Source organism: Pagrus major, chromosome 19 (assembly GCF_040436345.1).
Source record: "Pagrus major chromosome 19, Pma_NU_1.0".
In the NCBI taxonomy this organism is placed as follows: domain Eukaryota; kingdom Metazoa; phylum Chordata; class Actinopteri; order Spariformes; family Sparidae; genus Pagrus; species Pagrus major.
The window spans coordinates 12,769,954-12,791,256 of NC_133233.1; the positions used below are offsets into that span (position 1 = coordinate 12,769,954).

Genomic DNA, 21,303 nt, shown 5'->3' on the forward strand with positions numbered 1-21,303 from the left:
TTTGTATTGCATTAGATATGATGATAAGATAACACATTTAAGTATTTGAAGTTGTAATATATTTTTGTCCATTCTCAGTCTCCACCAACCACGCCTATCACAAGTCCTGCCATATCCTCGTCAGCCTACCAAGAACAGGCACGGCGTTTCTATGGCACAGATCGTCCGCCCATGTCTTTGAAATCTGCTCCCCCTCTTTCCCCTGGACGACGATCCGACCCTTCCTCCTCTATGTCCTCCCGCACCTCCACAGGTCGCAACCAGGACAACTTTAGCGATAGCCGACGGATGCACAACCCGGGCTCCTCTTCTTTACTGTCCACGTGGAATGGTGGAGGCTCCTCTGTTTCCGTTGATGGTAGCAGTAGCTACCTCCTCTCTCTTCCTCCTCCCTCCTCCTCCTCATCCCGCGCTCCCTCAGGTGGAGGTGCGGCCAGCATGCCATCAAGCCCCCGTCTTGGCCGTCGTAGCTTTGGCAACCAAGAGCCATTGCCCAGCAGTCGAACCAGGAAATACTCAGCAGGCTCGCTGAGCGGGATGACGGGAGGAGGCCACAGCCGCTCGCTGCCGCGCCTCTGCCCTTCTCCATCTCCCCGTGACAACAACAACGGAATCATGACTTTGTCTACGCTGCCCCCGCGACGGTCTGACATTGCTGGGAGTTACAAATATAGCAAAGATCATTACAACAGCCAGAATGCCAGCCCTGACCTCAACCACAACTCCAGTAACTCCAGCCAGCTCTCCTCCAACAGGAATCAAATCCAGGCCACAACCCAGGGAGAAGGTGTTCTGTCTATCTCCCTCTCCACCCCTAAGAACTTGCCCCCCACCACCCCCCCAATCTCTTCCACAACCGCCCCACCTGATGTGACCATCCCATCCAGGGCAGGAGGCTCCTCTTCACCCCGTGTGGCCAAAAAACTCAGCCTGACCTCCACTAGCTCAATGGGCTCCATCAGCTCCACAAGTTCCAGCCCCCCAGAAATGGAACGGCTAGCCAGCCGTGGAGTCTCCTCTGGAATGGAGCTGTATTTAGGGGAGAAGGAGAGGCGAGGGGTCGGCCTAGAACTCACCGCTGCCCCAGGGCTTGGACTTGGAGAAAGGAGGTCTTCATTTGGGAAGGCCGGGCTGGAACCTGGGATGGGGCTGGGCGAGAGGAGGCAGTCATTTGGAAAAGCAGGAGTTACCCCACCGGGGGGTTTCAGGGAAAGAAGAGGGAGTATCAGCTCACTGAGTGGGAAGGAGGAGCTGACTGACTACCACCACCGCCAAAAAGAGGAGAGACTCCGTGAGCAGGAGGTGGAGAGACTGGTGAGTTTTAGTGTGTTTGCACATGGGGGTTAAACAGAGGACATCAATTATCTTGCATGTCCTCAGCATCAGCTTATTTAGATTATAGCAACATATTGTCATTTATATCAAATGACACTGTATACATGTGTAAATATAACCTGTGATACTGACTGCATCCCGTGGTGTTATGTGTAAATTAGTTAAATATGCAGATAGACTATTGACAGGTTAACTTTTGGTCGCTGTTCAGATTACTGAAAGCAGACAGGTATATAAGTTTTTATTTGCAGTTGAAGATGGCTGTTGTTTTGCATAGACAAGCAATTACATAAGTACATACAAGAAATGGAATGAGTTAAGGAATGCCTCACACTCACTCAGTGAAAGTGAGGTTCACCATTAAACAGATGGTTCTGGCAGTTAGCCCGTACTAACAGGACTATTCTTAACCCCGCGCTTGGATAGTGTGTGTTTGTGTAAGTGTGCTGTGTGTTTATGTCAGTCATCTGGAGGTCCGCCCAGTGCGGTACGGGCCGCTGAGGAGCCACAGAACACATCAGTCAGATGTTGGTTACAGAAACCAAGAAGATTAGAGAGCAGACTCATAGTGTAGCAGGTGGATAAACACACAGATGCTCAACATATAATGACGACTGGACTCATAATCCCACAATCCTTCTCTCTTTATTTGTCTCTTTGTCACGCAGCCATGTTCTGCAAAGTGAACTGGTGGTGTAACTGTGAGAAATAGTTTTCTGGATGATGTACAAACCAAACTGTTTCCCAAGCTTCACTGTGGCTTTCAGCTAGCCTCCACATATTTTGGATTGCAGTTACATTTTCAAAGTGGAATATTGTGGACCTGCCTCTCCTGCTTTGATCAGAGAGCCAATCTTTTTACTCAACATGGAACATTGATTTAACCCAAGCAGTGTTGCATTTAATGTGGTTTGATTTACAACAAGTTTTATTTGTTTTTTGTTTTTTTGGTCAATCAGACATTGATTTAAGCATCTATAATTAATTGTCAAAGTAATTGTTTTGTGTTGTTCTGAATAATACATAACAAAACTATGGACTACTTTTAGCTGGACTTCATAAGTTAGTCACTAGCAGTATCTCCTAAATCCATGGCACAAGCTCTGGAAAACCTTGTCTTAACCTTGTCTGCCCTCTAGTGGTAGTACAGGAAACATGTAGTCTCATCGTGCCAAATTGCTGTTTGGTTGTGTGCATAAACAGCTATTTGGGGATGTTTCCAGCAACAAAAAGAAGAGAGATACAAAAATAATAGAGATTACCATTACATCTTTACTTTAGGATTTACAGCTTAGATGCATTTGGTGGGGTTTGGTTAAGTGTTGGTTATTATATTCCATCAGTCCACGTTTGCAAGTCTTTTTAGTATAAATAATTTGGAATCTGCAGCTGTAATGGTTGCTACTTATAAGAGACTGAGAAATCATAGTTATAGAGATAGAGAGGTCAGACTACTTTAATTTCATTGATTTTCTTTTTCTTCACAATGTGTCAGGCCAAAGTACCAGCTCCTATTACCCTTCTAGTTTCCGCTCTTCTATTTCCTCACACTCATTTCCACTGTTTTGTCTTTTCCTGGTTTTCTCTCTGTCTCTCCCACTGTTCTTCTTCGATGTGTCTTTTGTCTCCCTTTCCCTGTCTCTCTCTCCATCTGTCTCTCTCTAGTTGACAGCTGATTACTATAAGGGCTCCACAGAGGCTTGTGGCTATTAGAATAGAACAAGGTGACAAACTGACACAGGCTTGATTTGCCTCAGCCCCTGGTTCAAATTACACACTATAGATCGGGCGTGTATATTTGTTTGTGTTTATTCACACACATACAAAAGATCATTCCACTGATAGGCACTTTGCATAGGGATTAATTATTTATATATATTTAAATAAATAGCTTTTTTATATATTTTGATTTCCCCACACCTAGATTATCCTGCATTATATTTGATTTCTGAAATAATGGATTAAATAATAGGCAAAATATTGTATGTGTCATGCTCTGAGGCTTTTCCTAAATAGGATGTCTCTCTTCAGCCTTTTTAAACAGGCAGATTACTGTCTCGAGACTTTCATAGTCCAAACTTCACCTGGTTCAGATTCCTTCCTGGAGCACTATTCCCTGGAAAGTGTCTTGTTTCCGCAGTGGCAGTACACACAGACACATTCCTGTGTTTGAAGTCATGGCCTGTTCTCGTGCACACTTCCGATCATAGTTGACAGCTGTCCACCATCTCATTAGCTTACTGCCTCTCTTTCTCACTCACACACACAAACACATACACACCTCTGTCCCTCCTCTCCCTCTCTAATATTACTTACACAGGCTTGCTGTGCAGCTTACATACCTCTCACTACAGAGAAGTTACTGCTGAATCTATGAGAGGGTATTTTGACTCTGCGTAGCCTCCGTAGCTCTCCATATAGCTGTGGTCAGGCAGGCAGAACTGTGGAAAGGGGAACTCTTGCTCCAGGGATTTTTAGTGAGAAGAAATGTTCTTTCTAGATTACTCAAATGGTATCTAACCTGGAGCATGTTAATTCCCTACAAGCGAGGATGGTACAGAGAGTATTTTAGAACAAGGACATTTTAACTCGAGGGATTGACTTCTGCAATGCTTCCTCAGGTAACCTGAGCATTGGAAACTAGATTTTATGATGGAAAGAAATAATACTAGCTGAGCTGTTGTGTTCATTTCTTTCTAGTATGGAACATAACACAACATTTGATTTGTGCAATTATTTTAACCAACTAGAAAAAAAACACATGGATCTATGTGAAGACATAGAATGATAGAATAAGTATAAAAAATGTATTTACTGGTTTTGAATAGGTAGTGTGAATGATCTGTTTGTGGTCTGTTTAATATTATATCACCTTATAATGTTGTTATATATTCCGTAAACGTATCCAGCACCACTGTAGGGCTTAATAGAAATGTCAGGGTTTTATTAAAAAACTTAGGGTTGGACTGTATTTGTGTAGCACCCTGACACTTGTGTCAAAGAGGCAGTGGATTGACTGAGTTTAGACTAAAATAGTGGGGACTTTTGTGTTTGTTAGTCAGAGTTACTAGATTTACCCCTCTTTGAAGTAAAATCACAACCTGCTCACAAAGATAACTACACAACCTAAATTACTGCTCTTTTTAAATAACCACAAGATAACTCAAGAAAACAACATAAAGAATGCCACCTCTACATGATATAACTCATACATGTATGTGTGTGTTCCTATGCATTTGCGCTTACCACAGGAGCGACAGCGGCTGGAGACCATCCTGTCCTTGTGTTCAGAGCTTGGCCGGGCTGACAGAGATGGAGATGGCACGGCCACGAGTCCCAATTCAGCTGTGGCCGATCTCCAAAAGATCAACCAGGAGCTCGAGAAGCTTCAACTTAATGACGACGACGATGATGACACACCATCTGTCTTTTCGGACTCTTCAGCCATCAATGGAACAATGGGGAATGGTCACATGGCCTCCCCCGGATCAGAGAATGGTTACTACGATGATGATCTACAGGTACGACGGAGGCGTAGCAGCGGCCACCGAGACAACAGGGCAGAATCACCCGCTGTCAGTCTGCGAAGCTTCGCCCCCTCACCTTCTCCACGCACACAAAGGACCAATGAGGTACAAAAGAGTGCTCTTACTAATGTCACATCTTTAGTTGTTGTCAAGCATGTAACAGGGTACCGACTCTGTCACTTTTTTGGTAACCTGGGAATGAGACTCAACAGTTACATATCTCTCCAGAATGTCGGATGTCCGGGAAAGTCCCAAACACAGCAAAATACTTTATTAAAATAATAAATACAGTCCAAATGCAAAGTCTCTGCAGATACAGGCTCTGTCATACACTTCTATTAGGTCATAAGTGATTATTCATGTATGAGTCTATACGTTGTTTTGTAGGAAAATCCTGCACAGTAAACCTCTTTCAAATGTGCATCATATACATCTCCTGAATGAAAAGAGTACAAGACTCATATAGTAGCACCTTTGACTTTGGTCAGCTTCTTAAAAGATAAATCAGGATTAATGTGCGAAGTGTTTATGCTCCCAGTTTTTTTTTGGAAAATATGAGAGTGACAAGGATATACACATCCTTCACATACACAGATGGGAGATATTTACAGCCCATTTATTAGATTAGTGCAGGCAAGTGTTACCATTTAGAATCAACAGCTGCTGTTTGTGTGTGTGGGTGTATGTGTGCTTGTGTCTGCTCATGATTTGTCAGTGTAAAATAACAGAAATTTGCATATATGCAAATATTAGGAGGCTAGAATATAAGATTTAGATTTCATTCGATAAAAATGTCCAGCAGGGAACGAATGATGGAAGTGAATCTCCAGTGTAAGCTTTAACTACATCTTAACAGTGGTTCAATCTTTGATTATCTGTGTTGATTGACGTCGTTACCAGGCTTTAGATGATGCAGCTCGTCGTCGTGGACAGGAAGTAAGGCCTTCGGAGGAGGAAGTGAGGCGTGTGGAAGAGGAGAGGATCCAGGTGCTGAACAACATGGAGGAGGTGGAGCAAAAGATCAAAGAGCTGGACAACCAAGTGGAGGAATCTGCCCGAGAGGTAAAGAGAAGACAGACAGAAGCAGCAACAAAAATGTTAAAATCTCAACAATTTTGTAGGCTAAAATCGGACATTATTAAGTAGTGTTATGTATAGGTTTAAATAAAACTAAGTAAATGGCTTACTCATTGGTGTGTATTTTATTTTAGGTGGAGGTTGAGCAAGCTCTGGTGGAGGCTGAGATGGAGTCAGAGGTTGCTGCTCTCCAACAGGAAAAAGATGCTCTGGAAGCACTTCACAACAAGATGGCTGACCTAGAGACCAAGTCCCAACAGGAAAAAGAGAAGGTATTTAACAGGCTCCGCTTCAACGAGAAACAATGAGAGTGAGAGGGAAACCTCACAGGGATTCATAATGGCTGACACAGAGACTGACACTTAATAAACTTGTGGGTCAAAAAATGAGATGACACTTGAAATGCAGAGAGCATTAATTCACAGACCAAGAGGCTTTATGATGCATCTTCTGCAAATTGTTTGAGGTTCTTTGCTGAGGGGCTGGGAAGTGATATTGATATAGGGAAGAGTGGAGAAACGTACTGTGTACTCTTATAATATCCTCTTCAAACGTAAACACTGGGTTTCACCAGCAACATGCATTTCCCCTCCAAAGGTGTATGTGAGCATATGGTATTGAAAATACATACGCTGCTCTGAGACTGTCAAACATTTACGGGTCATGTGACTCACTGGTAGGTGTTAATCCTTCTCATGCTGTCTCTGGTCCAAATATATATCTGTTAATACTGCTCGGGGTATAGCGGTCACCAAGTGATCCTATCTTACACACACTCCTGCGGGAGGACCGTGGTTGTGGGAAAGTGTGTGTGTATGTGTATATATTTAAACCAATATATGGTATCATCGACAGGGTGGAAAGTGTAAGTGGATAAACAGACTGAATTTGTTCTGTGTATGTGTGTTTGCGTGCGCACACTTTGGTTGCGTATCAGGATGTTCTCATCTGGAGTGTACAAGATAAAACCGCATCATGATACTGAACGAAACAGAGGGAAAGAGAGACAGAACGATCAGATTGTTAAGTGTTGCCCTTAATGTTGAAATAGTCTGTTGAAGAGCAGGTGTAGTTGAGTGCTTGCACAGATTTTGGGTGTCTGTATTTGTTGAGGACCATTAATCTACTTGGCCATCCCTTCTCACCCATTCCCTCAATCATTTCCATTCAAACAGACAGAGGACGAAAGGCAGGAGAAGGAACTCATTCATACTACCTTCATGCCTCCTTTTCTACTTAATTCCTCCCCAGTTCTCCATCCCTTTTGATAGATTTTTTTCTCCAGCTTTGTCTCCTCCCCCCTCCCTCCATGCTAATCTTGCTGGTCGCCGTAGTGACTAACTGTGGCACCCCAGTCCCACTAACGCTGCCATCCTCTCTCTGTCCTGTATGTGTGTGTGCGTGTGTGCATTGTATGTACACACAAACAAACGTGTACATGCGTGTTTCTGTGGGCATGTATGTGCGTCTATGTGTATGCACATGTGTGTATGCCAGGCGTGTGAGTTGCTGCAGGCAGAAAGGGGCAGAGTAGAGAGGTTGGCTCAGATTGTGTGTGAGCAGCGCTCCCAGCTGGACAGCTGCCCTGAGGCCACCAAGGAGCCCCTGCAGGAGCAGCTGGCCAGGGTCAGTACACACACACACACACACACACACACACACACACACACACACACACACTTCACAGACACACACACAGGAAGATACAGTATGTACTTGAGTGTGTAAACCAATGAATCCATGATGACTAAATGCAACATGTAGACAAGCCTAGAAGCAAGTTTGCTCAACATAACAACAACAAATTTGCAAAGATACACTGATAGAGGAAATCCAGGACTAAAGCAGATATATGTGCACATATTTACATTGACACTCAAAACATACAATATATGTAGACGGGTGTTCGCCTAAACATGAACAGACTCACATAGAAAGAGACATGCGATGCTCGCATACTTGGACTTGCATGTGAACACATTTTCTGTCCTGAGCTCTCTGCCCCTTTGCCACCTTTGATCTTTACCTGGTTCATGTTCTCTCATGTCTATGTCTAGCTCTGCACATCTCTTAATTTCATCAGAATGGTTGAGCCTGTAGTATTTGGGATGCGCACTGCCATGTAGAGATGGACAACTATTCACGCTCAAAATCACACCCACGGGCAATTCAGAGACTCAAGTTAACCTAACATGCATGGGTTTTCTCTGGGTGCTCTGGTGTCGTCCAACAAAACATTATGTTTATTATTTGAGGAGGAAACACTTAAATCATTTGTATTTTGGGGGAATGCTTACAGTATGCAACATGTTGCATGTTTATTCGGATCCTGGTTATGCATTGGTGGAACAGTCCGCATGACGTTTAAGTGGTGTCGAAACATCAGGGAACTGTGTGTCTGGTTTGCTTTGTCTATGTCGGTGTATTCTGGGATGACCAAGTGTCTTTGATACATAATTGCTTGCATATTTCTGAATTTTTACAATGTTATTGTCACCATACTGGAAATAATGTGCAGGTTGCTCATGAACACTTGCATGTACACGTTATCTATTAAATGTTGTCTATTGATTGTTTGTTTGTTTAATTAATTGATCAATTAAGCATCAATCACCATATGTTTGAACCAAATTACCTAATATATTACTATGTCATTTTGATGTAAATCTTTATGTTTTGTTAAACTGGTGCATTTGCATGCATTTAACTGCAATTCATTCCCTGTGTATGCTCTGAGTACAAATCCTCTGGTCTTGTATACTGGTATTTTCTTACCTCCATGTCTGCATCTTGCATGTTTCTGAAGTGTATGACCTGTAAAAAGTATGTGTAGATAAATCTGTCCTGTATACATGCAGTCCTTTGTCCTGCTCGTTTACCTGGGCATTGTTTCTTGTGTTCGTGTGTTTGTTTGTCAGGACTGTGAGGTGCTTGAGACGGAGACGAAGCGTTTTGAGGACCTGGAGTTCCAGCAGCTGGAGCGAGAGAGCAGGCAGGACGAGGAGAAAGAGACCCACACGCAGCAGCTTCTCCGGGAGACCGCAGACTACCAGCGGAGCACCGTCACTCGCAAGGTAAAAGCCTGGAGCAGTATATTTTGCATACAGTATGTGCAGCCTAAGAGGTACTGGTTTATGGTGAAACAAACCCTATTTTATCTGCTACTTCAGTTGATTCACTGCTTAAAATGGTCGAAAAGGATGTAAACGTTATTCTCTTAGTAGCTTTTGCACTAGTGTTATCCTCATGATCAATAAGTGAGACAGAAACATGTAGTAAGCTTGTTTTGCATTTTCTTCAGGAGCGACTCTTAACTCTAAAGAAGCAGGCAGCACAGATTACCCAGCAGGCTCAGCGGGAGAAGGAGAGCTTCCTGAAGGAGAGGAGCAACCTCGAAGCAATGCTGCAGAGGGTACGTGGATATTCATGTTTGCATGTGTGTGCATGTGGCCAACCTTGCTTCTGTGTACGAAGCCGACACAAGAGGTTAATTCTAATTTTTAATATTGTGTTTCATTCATTTCTTTTCCGTCTCGTAGGAGAAAGAAAACCTCACCATGCTGGAAAGAAAATATGCTGACCTCACTGGTGGACGGGGTTTCACTTTAAGAGAGGTAGGTTTGATTGACAGCTTTCAGGTAACAACATCAGAGCTGTCCTCCTCTTTGAACTCCTTTAGACTGATGTGGGCAGGATTTTCATCATTCTTAATCGCTGGGGTTTCCTTCTCTGCTCACTAGGATGCAGCCTCTCTGGCTGATGTATGTCAGTCTTTAAGCGATCGTTGCCATGACTCTACCTCTGCCACAATTTCTCCTCCTCCAGTCAACTTGTGCGCCCTCTCCTCCTTCTTTTCCTCTGTTTTTCTCAAGAATGCTGAGGTACTCTTGTCTTGTTTTACTAAAACATCCCTTTCTGTTTTCCTCTTTGTCCAGATAGTCTGTTTCAAATCCATCTCATCCTTCCTTCCTGTCCTTCGTTCCTCCTCTCCTCTTCAGTTTCTTGTTGTAACTACCAGTCCCTTGGACTTAGACTTAATTGCAAAGCTTACACTCACATATATTAATACTGAGGTAACATTTTAAGAATGTCTATTGTCTTGTGTACTTCACTCATTGAATGATAACAGTGCACCGTCTGAGTAACTTGTGTATATGTGAAGACTTTTTTTGCTTTGAAACTTATTAAAATCACCAGATGTTGCATCATTCTAACAACTAATTCTCAAGTTTGTCATAACATCTTCGTATGGCTGACTCATTTCATGCTATGCCTCACCCCTTTCTCTCTCCCCCATTTCTCCACATGATACTTTCCAGGGCTATGTCACAGTCAGTGAAATCAATGAGCTTTACTCACAGCTTAGGGGGGAGCCTAAACCCACCCCTCGCCTCACCCTGGTCAATGCCTCTCCTGAGTCCGAGACAAACCCCTCCCCTGACGGCGACAAACCCAAACCACCAGAGGATGAGGTGTGTGCGTATAGTGGTGTTAAGGGATTGCGTGTGTAGTTTAGCAAAGTGTATGTGTGTGAGGAAGAGTGTTCTTATTTTCTCTCCTTTTCCCTCCTTCCTATTGCACTATTTCCCGTTTTCTGACAATGTTCCTTTCTTTCTTTTTTAAGCTCTGTCATTCTTCTTCACCTGCCGACTGTCACTCCTCTTCCTCCTCTTCTTCTTACTCCCACCTTAATCCCCGCCCCCTCCCCAAAACACCCTCTGTGCATTGGCCAGAGAACATGGTGTCATATCGAGACCCCTCTCCTCTCCCTGACTCTCCCCCACCTCCCCTTCCTGTCAAAAAACACCATCACCGACACAGGCAGGTAATGTGTGCGTGCGTGTATCAGCAACTATGTGCTTGTCTATTTTTATGTGACGAACACATTATGTAGAAACCAGATACACATTTCACACAATTGCTTTTATTGACTGTGTTAATTAGAATAAATAATATATAAATAAATATTGACTTATATGACTGATCTTAATGTAAAGGCTAATTAATAAACATAGATAAAATTAATACATTTAATATGCGTAGGCACGTCAAGTCATTACATTTTCCTTAAAGAAATGGGACAGTGTTATATGATTTTAATTGGATCATTTTGATGAATGTTTATGTAATGAATAATCAATTAACTGTCTATATCCTTTGACCCTGTTTTGGCGTTTGTGTTTTTTTCAGCAATTCCGCTTGCTGGAAGAGAGGAGGAGGTCTGAGAGAGATGGTGGCTCCCATCTAAGTGACACATTACCCAGGAAGAAAACCACACCTGCCATGACCCCTCAGTTCATGTGTGCAACACTTGGACGCAGCTATCCCAACAAGGTACACACATGTAGATGGTCATGAATGAATGAGTGACACAAATCAATACAAATAATGTAATGTGATACTATTGTTGGTTTAGAGTAGACATTTAATTGTATTGTATATTATAAATTTTATATTAATAGTATACATTGCTTTAGTTTAAAAAATCACGTCAGAGTCTTTTTTTTAATTATTAAAACGTGGGAGTAAAATGATTTGGTCTCTTCTTGGTCGTTTACAGTCCCATCAGCCGCTGGTACAGAGCACAAGTTGTGGCAGCATTCTTCCAAGAATTTTCTCCTTATCCAACAAGGACACTGAACCTCGACGTTTGCATAAAGGTACAAACACACACACTCACACTCATCTCTGGACTGTAACGTGAAAATACACCTCATTTACTACAGGTTTGTATGGGTCATTGAAATCATTGAAATTTAGTGAAATTGAGGGTAAAAAATCAAGCCATTTTTGAAAATAGACATAAATAGACTTTGGTCATTGAAAGTTCTAATGATATTGTACATTCTGCTGTCTGCATGTGAGTCTCCCATAGTTTCCTGCCATCACTGTAGCACAGCACAGTTCACACATTCAAGCCTCTTTCTCTTTTTTTAATAGTTGTTTGAGAGCTTCTGTAAAGCTTCTGCTCTTTCTCATTCTAAAAATTCTCAGTGTTGTAAGTAATTGACTTTGACCTGTGCCTTAAACTAAGCAGTGTTGGGTTCTTGAATTTAAGGGAACTGGACCTGGAAAGTCACTGTAATTGATGTTTAAGAAGGCGTGGGAACACTGATGCTAACATCTGTCCTTGTTAGAGGTTTGGTGTGTGTGTTTCCCATTTGTTTATCTGGTAGTACAGATAGTACAGGAATGTAAGTGGAGGAGGGCTGCTCCATCAAATGCTGTAGAGTATTGTGTGTGTGTCTGAGTATTTGGCAGAGGTGCTGGTTTGAGTATGAACAAGTTGAAAATTGGTTCGTTAGTTGGTAAAAGTATTGTTCCGAAAAAAAACACTTAGAAGTAAAAAATGTTCAGCTTCCTATCACAAACGGCAAGAAATCTGCTCTTTACTCAGCACTGACTATAATCCTTTTGCCCTCTGTTTGGGTCTTTGCTGACATGTGGTTCTGAATGTAGATTTAGCTGAAAGATGAAGAACGGAATTATTTCAAGGATGCTCAGCCTTTTTTCCATGTGTGTGGTCTTTTTTGAATGAATAAATAAAATGTAATCACTTATGTGCAGACTAATCTTTCATATCTAACTGTTGCACTTTTAAACAGTTAAACTCAGTATTCTGAATATTGTGCGCCCTGTGTTGTGATAGCACTGCAGTTTTCCCGGACACTGGCACGTGTATCTGGTCCCTCAGTCCCTTTGGTCCCTTGATCTGGCTCATCAGATGGGTGGGTCTGCTGTGTGGGGCAGATGGTATCAGGGTTTTTTGTATGTTTCTTCCTGTACCCAGAGGCTCGGTTAAGTCTCTCTTTTAAGTATCTGCACTGCAATTTTGTCAACATTCCTTCTACTTCTGAGAACATCTTTGGACTCTATCGTGCTACGTGTACTCATTTTGTGGAGCATTGTTTGAAAGCACTACTATTTGGACACGTTTTTAACGAGAGTCGGCGTGGATTTATTTTCACTGAGCGTGTAAGAGCGTTTCACAGTGGCGGGGGTTTGTGATCCAAAACTGAAGCCCCCTGGGCAAACTGTTGTCCCAGATGGAGCGACACAGACAGGTACAACACAACTGTGCACATGTGGATAAGAAGAAGAAGTAACGTTAGTCGTTATTGAAGCTCTATTCTCTTTCTGTGTGTGCTTGTGTTTCTAGGTCAGCCCGGCTCCAGAGCAGCCTCCCAGACCAACGTCTACCTCGATTACCGTGACCAGGCCTTTGACACAATGAGTGTGGACAGCACTGACTCCATTGAAACCAGTGTTTCTGCTTGCTCACCTGACAATGTCTCCAGGTAAGCACCGCCAGCATTTGCATCTACACATGTGTTTTGTGTTTCCTACTTAAGTATACAATTTGTTTAGCTTGAATATTTCTATGTGAAGTATGTGCTTGTGAACATTACTCAGTGCTACTTTCATCACTCCTTTAGATTGATTTGAAAAAGGAGTGAGAGAAAACTGACAGACAAATAAAAAAGCAAATGAAAGAAAGGTTGAAAAGTTGAAATGTGACAGGAGACAGACAACTCGAAAACCCACAAATGTCCCTTTGTGTTCATAATATGAAACATTGACTGTAAGGAAGGGGATGTGGAGGGGGAAACAAAGAGAGTAGAAAGTAACTTAATGTAAAAAGTGTGTGGAGGTTTCCCGCCTTTCATGCTCCCTCCTTGGAGAATAAGATGTGTAGAACTGTGTGTGTTATATGAGTTAAGGGGGACTGTTGATTAGTGTTGTAAGGGTCAGGTTACGGAAGACTTGTGTGCATGTGAGCGCATATGTTCACAGTCAATCCCCTCAGGTTCATATGACCTGAGCAAAGCGGTAAGAGTGCAGAGGTACATTTGGGGGTCCACCCCCCGTCCAGACTGAAACCATGTGTGCTCACTTTCCTTTTTCCCCTTTTTTCCAGTGGTTGCATCTGTCTTTTGTCTCCCCTCCTCTTGTTTCTCTGAATGGTATGGTCTTGTTTCTGCAGTACCAAACCATTTGCAGATTGACCTCTCTGCAGTGCAAGTTTTCCTGGAAACAGACTCTCGCCTCTCTGATCCTCAGTATGGATCCAGTTGGATTGTGTTGTACCGGCTCAGATTTGATTGGAAGGCGCATGTGGTGGAAGCTGGATCAAGTGCAGGACAAATGTAGTTTTATAATGGAGCTGGATTTTTTTGTCATCTTGTGAGCAATGTGTCCTGTTTTCAGGAGATGCAAGTGTTGGAGAAAGATCAGTACAGTTCTTCCTAAGTAAAACTTGAATAGATAGATTTGTGCTGGGCTGGTCTACAATGACTATGAGTGCGATTCCCTCTCGTCGATTGAGGTAAGATAATGGCAGAGAGAAAAGGATGGATGTTTCAATGAGGTTGGAGCTAGGCTGGAGTAATGTTTATGTGAGTAATCTAATGTTAGTGTGGTGCAAGATTAGCCCTAGTCTAAATTAGAGCTGCAGTGATTCTTCAATTAATCAATGAGTCGATCAAGAGAAAAATTAGTTTCAAACTAATTTGATGATCACTTAAATGTTTCATAAGGGTTTTCAAGCAAAAAAGTCAAGTATTTGCTGATTCCAGCTTCTTAATTGTGAGGATTTGCTGCTTTTCTTTGTTATTTATGATAGTAAATGAGTAGTCTTTGGACTTTGGACTGTTTGTTAGACAAATGAATGAATTACATGACGTGCCCTTGGGCTCTGGGAAATTGGGATACAAAAAGATGAATAGATTTAATAATGAAAATAATCAGTCAGGTAATCAATAATGATCTGTTGTGATACCCACCTGTTAAGTTGGATGGCATGTTGATTTTCATCTCTGCCTGGGGCTTTTATAATAAAAATGACAAACCACTAGTATGTAAACTGATAATATTCTGTTACAAAATATGGCAGAATATTGAGTGAGAGATGGGGTGTGATTTTACACTCCAGAGAGCGGGAAAGCATTTCCACTCCTCTGTTTTCTCTTGTTTCTTCATCTTTTCATACCCTCCCTCCCAATCCTTTTTTTCTCTTTTTGATTACCCGGGATACCGTACCTCTTTCTCGCGCACCCCCTTCCTTCCTGATTTGTTTAGACTGAGTCTAATGTGTACCATTCATGTTAACAATGTTGTGACATCATCACAGATCACCACTGGGTATCCATTTCCTCCTGGCTCCGGATAAGAGAGAATTTTTGTCTGTGCCTGCCTGCATTTCAGGGGGAAAGATAGAAAGGAAAACTGAGCAAGAAACATTTGAAAAAAAACATGACAAACATATCCACAAGTCTCGTCCATGCGATGTCAGTAAAGAATGCATATCATGTGTAGACCATCTGCAGTCTGGGAGACCTGAAGTTTAACTAGACCTGCTGCTCAAACTGAAGACAGGCAGTGATACAGCAGAGAGGGAGGAAAGAGAGATGGTCCGATCCTTATATTGGCTTCCTTTCCTAATGTGTTTCCTCTTTGATTCAGTCAACACACACAGGCATAAACAGTGTATAATTAGGAGTATCCTCAGGAGAGTGTAGCCTTTTTGTTGGAATGCTAAACAGAACACTTAAAGGCAGGACTGTGTGCATATCTTCTCTGTTTACACTTAACACTCATGAGAGGCTTGTTTCTCAAACATGGATTAATTTTAGACGATTTACTCCACCACCTCAGCAATAGCTCTAGTACAAAGTACATGTATACATCCATTACTGTGGTGGCACTGACTGATTTTCCCGAAGATGTAACACCTGCAAAACATATGGACAAATCTGGATGAATTCAGTTTGTCATGCTAGCTGACCCTTGTAGCAGGTTTAATTGATTAACTTGGCAGCTGCTCACTTTTATTACATTTTCCGTTTATTTGAAGCTCAGCCACATGACAGTTGATATGGTGTTTGTTTCCAAAACTGTGTGCCAAGTGGTTCTTTGCGCGAAAGAAAACATGTGATGTGTGTTGTGTGTGTTTGTGCTCTGCAGTGCCAGTACTTCAAATGTGGCCAAGCTAGAGGAGATGGAGCGTCTGCTGAGGGAAGCCCAGATAGAGAAGAGAAGTCTCCTCGAACACAAGGTCTCTACGAAATTAAATCATAATCACAGTGATTTTGTCCTTTTTATCCACTGTTTGTACAGTTTATTAACAGTTAACACAGACCAAATGTATAAAACAATGATTGGTGTGATGAATCCCCAAAACTAAAGAAACAGAGACACAAATTTAGCAAGAAAAATTGGCAAACAATAAAACACATTAATTTCCACTTTTCTATGAGTGTGTGTTTTAAAACTTTGCAACAATTGCAATGATTCCACAGGAGCGAGAGATGGACATGCGAAAGCAGGCGCTGGAGGATGAGCGGAGAAGAAGGGAGGAACTGGAGAAAAGGCTACAGGAGGAGACGAGCAGACGTCAGAAACTCATCGAGCGCGAGGTGAAACTGCGAGAAAAACAGAGGGCACAGGTAGGACAGAAAAAATCTTTCTCTCAACGAAAACAAAAATTTGATATGGAGTAATTTTTATTGAAAAAAAATTGAACTTTATGTCACCTTTCACTTTTTTGCCAAAGCACTTCATCTTGTTCCTGTAGCTTATGTGTACATTTCATGCGTACTTCCCTGCATGGTTTCCATCATGACTGTGCTGACTGTTCTAAGTATAAGCTTCATCCATCAACTTTTGTTCCCCTGCCTGCTCCATCAACTGTTGGCAGCTGAAGAAAGAATCTTGAATCTATTTTAACATATGATATACATCTGCATGATTATATAAACACAGAAGAAATTATAAATACATTCCCTCTTCAGTGAACCCATTCGCTCTTTTTGTTCTCTCCAGTCCCGGCCACTGACACGGTACCTGCCGGTGCGAAAGGACGACTTTGACTTGCGGGCTCACATTGAGTCGGCGGGCCACAGCACAGACACGTGCTTCCATTTGTCCATCTCTGAAAAGACTTGCCGTGGCTACTTGGTCAAAATGGGAGGCAAAATCAAAACCTGGAAGAAGCGCTGGTTTGTCTTCGACCGCAACCGACGCACACTCTCCTACTACGCAGGTAGGGCAAACATACGTATATATTTAAGATTATTTAATATGTTAATTTCCTATGTTATACATGTATTTAAAATATAAATTAATGAATATAAATAAAAGAGAGCATACAACAGTACATTTAAACACATTTGTATAAATAACTTCTGTTATATCTTCTGCAGATAAGCATGAAGCCAAGCTGAAAGGAGTCATCTACTTCCAAGCTATTGAAGAAGTGTATTATGATCACTTGAAGAATGCACATAAGGCATGTAAACAACTCCTGTCTTGAAAGTATGATTTTATTATCTTCAAATTGAATATCCTCATTTCTAAAATTCCTCTGTCTCCTCAGAGCCCAAACCCCTCCCTGACCTTCAGTGTGAAGACTCATGACAGGGTCTACTACATGGTTGCTCCCTCTCCTGAGGCCATGAGGATCTGGATGGATGTGATCGTCACAGGTGCTGAGGGATACACCCAGTTCATGGTGTAGAGAAGAGGCAGGATTTGCCGCCGTGCTTCGACTCTTTGTGGCTCTAAAGACTACATTTTCTATTCCTTCTTTCTCTTTGGACTTTTTTAATGTCTGGTGGGATGTTATCGCCATCTGTGCTGAAGAATGAACTTGGTTCCTGTTGTTTAGGGACAGCCACTTTCATATAACTTTGTAACCATTTATCTGCGTCATTTGCAAGAAGGGCAGGTTTTACAATCATACATGGCACGTTCATGTAAAATTGTCAGCAAATAAAAGATAATAATTTTGATCCAAGAGAAGTAATGAAGTTGGTAAGATCTGAAACATACTATGGTGCACCACTGTGCCCTGGAGTGAGCTCTGGTGCACCTCATGGGTTTTGCTCAAGTGTAAAAGGACATAAATGTTTTTTAAAAATGTTTACTTGACTTTAATTTTATGTGAGCAGAGAGAAGAGCATGATCCAGCAGCGCACCTCTAGACATAAGAAGCTTTTTACAAATGATTTTTTTTATGTGGAGGAAACTCTTTCTATGTCATTAACATGTCATGATAAACATCAACTAAGAATACATAACAGTGGATCAGTAGTTGGGTTTAAGTGGCATACAAAGCCTAAACAGTTTATACATGTCATGAATGAACTTTAATTATTTTTAGACCATTTCCTGTGTACAGAATAAATAATGTATATTATTAATTTAGTAAAGGTAGTTAGGCAAATACATTTTAATTTTCTTTCTTTTTTTCATCTTCATTTACAACCCGATTCCAAGAAAGGCTGTGTAAAAAGTAAAACAGGATGTGATCATTTTCGAATCCTTTTTCATATTTACTGAAAACAATAGGAAGACAACATATTAAAAGAAAACACCTGAATTGGTTAATTGGTAGTAGGGAATAGTATCAAGATTGGTTATGAAAGGGGCATCCACCTTGTGAAACACATGATTGTATAAAGGATATTATTACATGGGTTTGGGAACACTTTTTGTAAAACAAGAGTTTGCAAATGATTGCATTTTGTTTTTATTCATGTTTAACGCAGCGTCCCAACTTTTTTGGAATCCGGGTTGTAATTTCATGTATCATTACTGTGGCATTCTCAGGTCTTAAGTGTGTGCATGGATGTGCATGCATGCATCCAATGATCACGTGTGAATTTAGACACATATGTGCCGAAGAAGTGCCTGTTTTGTGTGCATGCTCTGTACCCATCTATTTACTGTGAGCTTCCAATGTAGCTCCGAGGTGCTATTCTTACATGGTGATTGACACTAATAAGCCAAGCCACACCTGTCATGTAAATCTTTTAAATGCAGTGTAATAATACACTCCATCATCAGTGAGTATTCAGTCATTTTTTAAAAATGTTTTACTGGTCTGGGTTTACAATGGTGTCACCTCAGGCTTGCAACTGTGCAGACATGGTCAGTGCCAGGCGACTTGTTATTTTCCAATGTAAGGAGTGAAGTAAGCACGAGGAAAAATGGCTAAAGGCACAGAATCGTGATATTGTACATTTTGTCTCTAAGCTGTTAGTTTTAAAATAGCTCTGACAGTTATGGTCTATTATCAACTCCAAAACTCCTGTTCGTGCCTTTATATCATATTTTGTGTGACAGTATTTTGACATGCATATTATCTATATTTTTAAGAGCTATGTGTATCTATGTTCTACATACCAAACTGTCTGTCTGTGGTGAGTGAACACTAATGTGGTCCTGGGTGGTTTATGAGAAAGAGGATTAAGTTGTCTTTTAAGGTGTCAAGAGGAAAAAAATCTATGGTACACACGCTCACTTAAGAGGCCTTTAGTCACCAAAACTGACTGATTATTGTGCTGCTTTGGTCCACTAGCTTTCATTGTATTGCTTGTATTACCACTAATTCAGTACTGACTATCACTAAAGCTGCTTTTATATTGTATATCCACACTACGTCTGAATAATTCAGTCCACTGATCAGTGCATTTATCATCTTGTTTTTAGTTTTGTTTTATTGACCAAAGTACGTGTTTATGTGGTATAATGTATATGTGGTTTTCTTTGCTTTGACCTCTCTTTGTTCAGTACAGTAAGATCAAAATTAAAATCTTTTTTTATATATAATTAATTTTTTATGTTGATCCTACTGTATTTATGCCATTACCAATGCATGTATCTTAATTTTGTATTTCCATATGAACAATAAAAATATATTTTACCTTTCATAATGTTTGTGTTTTGACTACGTTCTGTCACATGCTCTGGTTGTTACATTTCAACTGTTGTGCCAGACCTGTAACATCTGCAACAACACAACAGCAACATGGAGACGTGGCACCGCTGTGTGGCAGAAGGGAGTATTGTCAGCCGGCTCAGATGTCACACTGCAACCTGTTCTAGCTGTCGCACGTTGCTACTGTATATGTGCAATGTCATGCATAGATACGGTTGGATGTTTCAATGACGCGAATGACAAAGACACGATAGAAAGTGACTCCTCCTTGGATTGGGCGGATTCATATGCTGGCTGGTATATCCCGTCATGCCTTGCGGTTTTTAGTAAATAAAATATTTATTGGAGAATAAAGGGTGGGGAGCTGGGGGGCACATTCAAATATAAACCACAACGAAATTTTAATTAAAGTTGTATTAACAAAAAAGAGGCCACTTATAATGCAAACATAAACGAAATTAGACCCCAATTAGACGACATTTATCCAAGTAAACGGACAAATAATACCCAAATAACACTCATAACTACCACGCTTTCATAATTCATTAATAATAGACCTCATACAGCTTTTATTCATTGAAAAACGTGTCGTTTCTGCGTAGGTTGCTCCTCTGACTGCTCTGAAGAGCTCACATTTTACCCAGAATGCACTCCGAGGACAGAATAGGACGGAGGGGCGGTCAAAGTGACAAGCAAGTGTTTGTTGCAACTTTTCCCAGTGCGGTTAGCAAGTACATACGTTTTTGGAGTCCTCTACGACACATTTAATGTAGATAAAATTTGCCAACACCCTTACTGAAGGTCATATGCTGATGAGGTGCTTCATATAACTTGTGGCACAGATGATTTCACCGGCTGGTCCGATGACAGTGAGGTTTCAAACAAATGCTTCAGACAGTCACAGTACTCCTGTTTCTCCTCCCTCTCTCACTGTCGGCCACGACTAGCCTTTTTCTCAGCTTAACAAACTTAACAGAGAGTTCAACAGGTTGTCACTTTTTGGATGTATCGATAAAAAAAAGATGAATTCATTAAATTGTATGTGATGGTCATTTATGGTAAGCTTTTATTTTGAAATTTAGACAGTCAATGATTTAGGCAATCAATGCTCTGTAAATATACTGTATGTTTTGAGTCATGCTTGCTTAGCTGCCAGAGCAATGTTTGCCAGCAGTGAGGAGCTCAAGGTTAAAGGGTAACTCCACCAGTTTTACACATTAAAGTGTGTTTACAGGTCTTGGGATGTACTACTGCATAATATGTGGGGCGAAAAAAGTTGTATAAGACTTTTGTGGCTTCTGCGAAGGCTGCATGTTATCTGATAAATTTACCTCCAGTGATGTCACTCAGTGGCGAAGTTGCGTTGTGGGAAATGTTTGATGCATATAAAGCCATACAGCATTAGTCTGCAAATCAGCTCATAATGATTTACATCTCTGTGCTGCAAATACGCCGGCCTTGCACATTCAATTTATAGGAGATGTAATTTTATATTGTAGCCACTGGTCATTTGATCTATCATCTGCCCTCTGGGAGGGTTCATGGGTGGACATTGCACTATCTAAGGAAGGGCTAAGCGCCATGCTGTCTTTTTTTTCTTTTCTGCTATCTGATTTGTTTTATTTTATTTCCTTTTACTGAACC

The 21,303-nt window shown here is 41.3% G+C and overlaps 1 protein-coding gene across 2 annotated transcripts in view; it reads left to right on the forward strand.

Annotated features, from left to right (window-relative positions):
- Positions 1–19,654, forward strand: part of phldb2b (pleckstrin homology-like domain, family B, member 2b) — a 43,287-nt gene extending 23,633 nt beyond the window's left edge. Inside the window, exons 8-26 of one of the 2 annotated variants that reach the window (XM_073488733.1) lie at positions 79–1,314; positions 4,587–4,967; positions 5,763–5,924; positions 6,074–6,211; positions 7,437–7,565; positions 8,858–9,013; positions 9,241–9,351; positions 9,479–9,553; positions 9,680–9,820; positions 10,259–10,411; positions 10,564–10,764; positions 11,130–11,273; positions 11,500–11,599; positions 13,099–13,237; positions 15,903–15,993; positions 16,238–16,384; positions 16,761–16,980; positions 17,141–17,226; positions 17,314–19,654. In XM_073488733.1, coding sequence (XP_073344834.1) covers positions 79–1,314; positions 4,587–4,967; positions 5,763–5,924; positions 6,074–6,211; positions 7,437–7,565; positions 8,858–9,013; positions 9,241–9,351; positions 9,479–9,553; positions 9,680–9,820; positions 10,259–10,411; positions 10,564–10,764; positions 11,130–11,273; positions 11,500–11,599; positions 13,099–13,237; positions 15,903–15,993; positions 16,238–16,384; positions 16,761–16,980; positions 17,141–17,226; positions 17,314–17,454 — 3,951 coding nt within the window. In that variant the 3' untranslated portion in view covers positions 17,455–19,654. The remainder of the gene's footprint in view (positions 1–78; positions 1,315–4,586; positions 4,968–5,762; positions 5,925–6,073; positions 6,212–7,436; positions 7,566–8,857; positions 9,014–9,240; positions 9,352–9,478; positions 9,554–9,679; positions 9,821–10,258; positions 10,412–10,563; positions 10,765–11,129; positions 11,274–11,499; positions 11,600–13,098; positions 13,238–15,902; positions 15,994–16,237; positions 16,385–16,760; positions 16,981–17,140; positions 17,227–17,313) is intronic. The other variant, XM_073488732.1, reaches the window with a different exon arrangement.
- The last annotated feature ends 1,649 nt before the right edge of the window (positions 19,655–21,303 follow it).